General features: G+C 44.1%; 1 protein-coding gene across 1 annotated transcript in view; it reads right to left on the bottom strand.

The window, feature by feature from the left end:
- Positions 1-5,925, bottom strand: part of LOC410867 — a 54,750-nt gene extending 48,825 nt beyond the window's left edge. Inside the window, exon 1 of the mRNA XM_003251147.4 lies at positions 4,759-5,925. Within this exon, the coding sequence (XP_003251195.1) occupies positions 4,759-5,113 (355 nt within the window). The 5' untranslated portion in view covers positions 5,114-5,925. The remainder of the gene's footprint in view (positions 1-4,758) is intronic.
- Positions 5,926-7,137: the final 1,212 nt, after the last annotated feature.

Raw genomic sequence — 7,137 nt, 5'->3', positions numbered from 1 at the left:
TCGAGGAGAGTTTCGCGCAAACTCTGATGTAACACGAATCTTTTTCTCCTCTCTCTCTCTCTCTCTTCCTTTTACCTTTTTTATACGGCGTAGAACGTATAATAATACGCGACCTGCGAAACGCAACTCGGCAAAATCCGACGCGTGTCTTTAAAATTCTACACCGCCCGATACGCGGCTATATTATAAAATCGAGGTCGTGGATCGGACTTTCGACGAGCTGCAGATTTATCTTTTAGAGAGAATAAAAGATAAAAAAAGAAAAGAGAAAAAGAAATGATACCAATAATAAAATAGAAGCAATGATGAAGCGAGAAGGAAAGAAAACAAAGAGCGAAAAACGAGAAATAAAGATGCGGGGGAAAAAATACGGGTATCTCATGATTCCATAAAAAAAGGAAAAAAAGAAGAAAAAAAAAATGGTGACAACATTGAGCGATATCTGGGATCGCGCGATTTCTCCGTTCCTTCGGCTCGAACCGGAGTCGAATTCTGAACGTGTACGCCACACGTACGTACACTCGAGCCGAGGCATCGTGGAGGCGCGTGAACGAGATACCACCACACGCTCCCGCGACTTTTCAACGACACCGACCGTGTTGGACTTTCAGCTCTGCGCGATTAACTCCGCGGATACTAGAGATTCATCGGCGTGTAACGCGGCGATGCCAGTAGAATCAACCCGCTCGATTAACGGCACAGCCAGACGGAAGAGGACGGGCCGATTTCGATGCTCTATCTCGGGCGAATATCCGCTCGTTTTATCCGATTCCACCCGTGCGCTCTCACCGACCCAGCGATAAAAAGGCGCCTATATCAGAGAGGATCTATGAATTTTTCCATCGATAGATCGCTCATATTGTCGTCACGTAATTACTCGGATGGGATTGTTATTCGACGGAAGTAACCGCGAACGATCTATGCGGAATTTCAAATTGGTGACTCGAGTGAGTGGATTGAACGTAAGAGATAGAAAAATAGAGAGAGAGAGAGAGAGAGAGAGCGAGAGAGGAAACAGAAGAGAAGAGCAAATCCGCTCAAGCGAAATTACGATGAATACGAGCCGTTGTTTTCTAATACAATGCCCGTCCTTATGTCCTCCCCGCTTTTATTACGTTCACGCGAAACTGCATTGAAAATGAAGCGATGCTCGCCGATTGGCTGCCTCCGATATCATCCGAGGCCGATTTCCGTTGGATAAAACGGTGGTGGAAGAGGAACGTTTGTCAAACCAAGATCTCTCGATGGAAAGTCGCACGGCGCACGCTGAGGGGCGCTCGTGGGCGTTGCTCCGCTGTTACACAGCCTCGGAAGGGCTGGAATTAGGTCAACAAGGTGTCGCTACGCATAACGAACTGGGTCACGCTTTTACGAACGTTTCCACGCGGCCAACGATCGATCGCGTTCCAACTTTATATCTGTACATTTTCTCGCCAGGCAAACGCGACGGAAGAGAAACTAATGGAAATTTTATAAACGCGAATAAGAGCAACGTCGAAATTTCTTCTTATTTGTTATCTTATCTGCCAACATTCCCGCCGATACGAAGTCTAACAAACTCCCAAAAAACATAAACAAATATTCGTTCGCGCGAACGAACTACTACACTCGCGAATTCGGGGATCGATTCGTGTCATCTTCGAGCTGTACGATTATCTTTATCTCGCGAGACGAATCTTTATTTCGTTTCGAAACGAAAATTTTTAATTAGCTCAGCCGTAAATCGTAGCGATTCCATGGTAACGAAAACACGGGGAATAATAGGGAAGAAATTCGCGATGCATCCATCTCACCGGTTGACCTTGCACTTGACGAAACTATCCACACGTGGCTATATCCGCGCGATGACGACATCGATGATGCGGCAAAAGCGGACTTTCGTTTTCATTTTCTTTCGAGGTGCTCATCGACGACTGCGCGTCCTTGACTGTGCCCACTTCGATAACACTACTCGCGCGTAGTAAACCCGGCTGCCTCTTATCGTATTCTTGCATTCGCGGCTATCGTTCCTCGCTCGTGCGAGCTGTGACTCACGTCGAGTTCGCCATTACGACTTTCCATCCATCCTCGTCGGCCAGGCTACGATGTTTCGATCCTCCCTTTACGTTTATATTTCGTTACGCGAGACAAGCCGACAATTTACAACGTTGTGTATAAAATGTACAAGCATGATATAATAATATACAATGTACGTTATATCGCGATGGACGAAACCTTGCCGGTTCTCTCGTGACAAATCGGTGCATCGGCAGATCGGCCACTCATCTGGCCCATCTGTCGACTCGAGAAACTTGTTTTTCGGCCGTCGGTCCGACGTGTTTTTTCGTGAATCACGCGCCTCGTCCACGCTCCCCGGCTATTAAAGCGCTAATAATCAATCGAACGGGATTAACCCGATTTCGGCCGATATTCGCGATCGGTGACGAGCGAACCGCTCCATCGCGATAATTGTTCGCTAGATTATATCATCTATTAGTAGACGATGTATATCTTGCGTTACATGTCAATTTTCTTGGATACCACGAGTTCCTAATTTGGTCTTTAAACGTCTCGAATAAGAATCGTGAATCGGTCGTGTATTACTTCTGAACTATTTTTAGAGATTTTTTTCTTCTTTCATAATCGTACTAAATAGGTTTGAAAGAAGAGCTAAACGAACTCTCGATTTGGATTTTGTACATTATTATTCGCGTAAATATAATTAATCGCAAATACATACCAAATATCAAATAAATATAATTTCCAGAAAAAAAAAGAAGAAAAAAATATTTCACGATATCCGACAAAAGATTTAGATAATGATATAATTTTCAAAAAGAAGAAGAAAAAAAAATATTTCAAGATATAATATTCAATAAAAATTCCTTCGTGATATCTCATATTTTATTTACTGTTTAAATGAAAAGATGATCAATCTTCGTAATAAGTCGGTAATTCGATTTCTTGGAACTTCTAACGAGTTCGTTATTCAACAAGAAAAAAAGGAGGAAAAAAAAAAAAAAAAAAAAAAAAAAAAAGAATTCTCAACGCAACTAGTCGCGCAAGTCTCGTGAGCGAAAAGAAGAATCTCGAACGTGTCAGCAATTTCCTCGGCAATTGCAACACCGTCGTTTATCTACTGTTTACACGGATCGGTCGGTATATATACCTGAGGAATTATTAGAGAGACAGCCGGTAAGATGGTTGGCCAGGAAAATTAGATCGGGTATATAAGAAACGGAACGCGAGGCACGATCTAATGGCGAATCGTTTAAAATGGTCGATGCTGGCAATTTATTTGCACCGCACGTGGCCCCTCCGTGGGCGGCGATCAGGAAGCGTGCGAGCACGAGATCCCGGAACATCGACGAACCTTCTCTCTTCTCCCTCTCTCCCTCCTTTTCCCTAGCGATGGACACACCCGAGTTACGCTTTAGGGTGTAACTATATAGTTAACTCGATCAAAACGGCTAAGCACGGAGTGCTTGGTTGCCATGATTGTTGTACGAAGCCGCCCGGAAGAAAGAGAAGCCGACTTCCGCCTCGCCAGATTGCCGGCCTTTCCGCGTAGATGGGAAATATTCGTGACACGGAGAGGAGAGGAGAGGAGAGGAGAGGAGAGGATCACGACAGTTCGAGCGGAGGCCGAAGAAATGGGTGGCCTTCGCGGCCGTAGGCCAACGACACCGAAAATAATACGACGCGCAAACATTCCTGCCTTTGAATATTTAAACACAGGCGTACCCGAGTTCCCGTGGCCGAGTGTTTACGTTGAGCGGTTATGTTGCCCGCCCCCTCTCTCCGCCGCACGAAAGCAAAATACTTGAAGGGAATTAATTATGCAAGCGTCGTACGTGATCGAGCCCGCTTCTCTCGTTCATTCGTGTCTACGTACGCTTCTTCTCGTTACGTCTAACGTTTCCTTCGTCCACGAGAAACGGGATGATTTAAGAAAGGAAGAATCCTGGAAATTGTATCTCTTTTAGGAGGAGCTCACGCGCCAAACACGCGACCGTGTTAACAATAATAGAGATACGACACGAGGATAAAACCGAGTTGATCTTTCTCGCGATATCGATCAGAGGTGCCGCAAACCGCACCACAACGCGCTCTTATGTTCCTAATTGGAGATACATGCTCGCAGCACATGCTAGAGGTTTCCGCGCGCAGCTCTCCCCGAAGTATCGTGTTACGAAAGGTATATGCCAAGTGCACTCGTAAGGTATCCCCCTCATACCAGACCAAGCGCATAGCGAAAGACAGACTTCGGGACAGAAGCACCTGCTCGAGAAAAAACCGGGGGACTCATCCTGTCCCGAATCGACGAAACGCATCCACATATATATATATATATATATATATATATATATATATACGCGCTATTTTAGGTGTAACGACCTAGACTCTAAAGCCCTTAAGACTCGACGAGTTTGAGAGGTACGAAGCGGAGAGGAGAGGATGTCGCTCGAGAGCGACACCCTCGTCAACGGTCGGAATCGTGTCGAAGCTGCGAGAAGCTTCGATTTTATTGATATACACAGCTCGTAAACGTTAATCGAACGATGTCGACGATCTTAACGAGAGGAGTCCCTGGATCGAGCGCCTCTTTGTATGGTGGATTCGATGAGAGGAGAGAGAAAGAGAGGAACAGAGAGAGAGAACGAGAAAGTCGCGAAAAGAAAGAGAGAGAGAGAGAGGGTTTGATGGTTTGGTGGGGGCAAGGGGCAGCAGGGCTGACTGGAGGGAGCGGTACGGGTAAAGACTATATTGATCACTGACCTTTCCTGCGGCCGAATGGTCCGAAGAACGTGCCGTTCTTGCCGATGACGTTATCGTCGATGTACTTGAGCAGTTTCGTGGTATCCTCCCCTTTTTTAGCGGTGATCGACTTGACAGGACGCGACGGCGCGAGCCTCTGGCTACTGGTGGTCAGCGTGCTCGGGTTGACGGCGTTGGCGATGGTCGACGTGGACGTGGTGGCTGTGGTCGACACTACGGCTGTCGGTTGGCCCGCTAGGCCGGCGCAGCTCGCGCTTCCACCCGTAGAACACGTCGTTTCCTCCGCGAGGGAGTTGATCCTTCGCTGCGATCCGCTCCAGTTCTTCCCACACGAAATCTTCACCGTGCAGCTCATTCTCTCATAGTAATCGGGTACCTCTCAGTGTGCATAGTAAGAGAAACGATCAAGCGACACACGCGGTAACGCACCTGATCGTTGCATGTACTCTCTCCGCGATGCTCACGGAGTCCAATGTACCGTGGCGTGTGTATGTACGTATATATGTGTGTGTATATATATATATACGTGTATACGTGTATGTTCCCTTAGTTAGAGCTTGTCACTTGTCGAACGACAGGAACATCGTCTTGGACATGAACGAACAAATTTGTCTGCCCAATCGTCCTTTCTTGCCGTTTCCTATACTCCCGGAGACACGTGTTTATCACTGGAACGTTAATTGGAACGGTGCGAGGGGACGCGAGGATTATCGTTAGACGACAGACTGATTCCGTGAACGTAGGAAAAATAAAGAAGGAACGCGTGTTGTGTATCGTCCGTGTTAATTGTCCGTTCAAACGATAGTTCTCGGTAGAGGGAACAAGTCTCGCGACGATCCCTTTTATCTCTCTCTTCGATCTTTTCTTCTCCTTTTTTTGTCTCTCTCGTTGGACTCGTTTCACACCTTTCGTCCTTTCGACGATGTTTCGATCGATTTTCGACCGATCCAGTCGTCCCAGTCGAACGACGTGGAAAATGTAACTCGGGCACTCAGCTTCTAGATATAACTCTTGAGTTAAGACTACAGACGTCACGCGATCACGTATTTTTACACGTTCGAATAGGTTAACGCGATCACCGTCAGTTAACTCAGGCTTCGACTACTTCCGTGATATCAGTTTGCCGAGCAATGTACACCGCAAACACATACAACCTCGTTCGATGCTGAGGCGAGACTGAATGTCTAGCGGACGAGCTGCCCGGTTCGCCAATGGCGTCACATGGTCACGCAGGCGCCGTCGAGTCTCGCTTGCTTCGGGGCATCTTCTCTCTCTCTGGGTCGGTTGTGTGGGGTACCGCGAAAACCTGAACCGCGTTTTTCCGCGAATCTTCACGTTGATTCCTCTTAAATACTGCGCTCAATTTTGCAATACTTTTTTCCTCTTTATTTCTTCTCTCTCTACAAAAACCAATGATACGACGATGGGTTAAAACGAGTCGCTGAATTCGTTAATTTTATTTTCTCCTTTCCTTTTCTGATGTAACGGACTGATCAATTTACAAATGTCGAGGTAGGTGTTTTTATTTTTTTTATTTTTTAAATCGTTTATAATATTATTATTGAAAGAGAGAAATTTTTCTTCTTTCGACGCAGGTTTGATTTTTATTTTAGAGATAATGGCGTATATATGTACATACGTTTTCGTTTGATTCATGTATGTTTCATAAGATGCAAAAAAAGAAAAAAATCCAATGAGTACATATGTGTATATTTTTTGTTTATATTCCTTTCAGGTTTTTCAAAATATTTTTTTATCCGTTTCGTTTAATATCCGTCAAAATATACAGTTGAATAGTAAAAAATAATTATCTTTTCCTGACGAATTAATAAGTTTTTGAAGAGGTTAAAGTTCTTCGATTGTTTTAATGAAAAATTCAATGCGAATTTTAAGAATTTATTTCAAGACGCAAAAGACCAATTTCTTAATCTCTTAACTCTAAAAAAAAAAAAATTTATTTATGACGCACAGCACTCAAATCAAATGATCGTTAAATCCATATAAATTAATATCAATTTATATATATATATATATATATATATAATATTATTCAAAAGAAAAAAAGGGAAGTACATATTTCTTTTATTTTCAATTTGTAACGATTATTCAAACAAAACTCGTAGATAATTCATTAAGAGCTTTTGTATCTAAAAAGATTGGACTGACGAGAACAAGTCAATTTAATCAAATATCTTCCCCTCTTTCCATACAAAATTGAATTTCACGATTGGTTCGTCCAGTATATATTTTTGGTATCGCGTTATCTTATAGACAGATAGTTTATTCCTGTAATCTCTTTTTTATGATCTATACTGGTAATCTACTGCCATATGGCTCGACATTCCGGATATAGGTCACCCGAAGGCACGTGTTTCCCCG

The sequence above is a fragment of the Apis mellifera genome, linkage group LG2, assembly GCF_003254395.2.
Source record: "Apis mellifera strain DH4 linkage group LG2, Amel_HAv3.1, whole genome shotgun sequence".
NCBI lineage: Eukaryota > Metazoa > Arthropoda > Insecta > Hymenoptera > Apidae > Apis > Apis mellifera.
The sequence above is the reverse complement of the archived record's forward strand: the minus strand, read 5'-3'. Positions and strand labels throughout refer to the sequence as shown.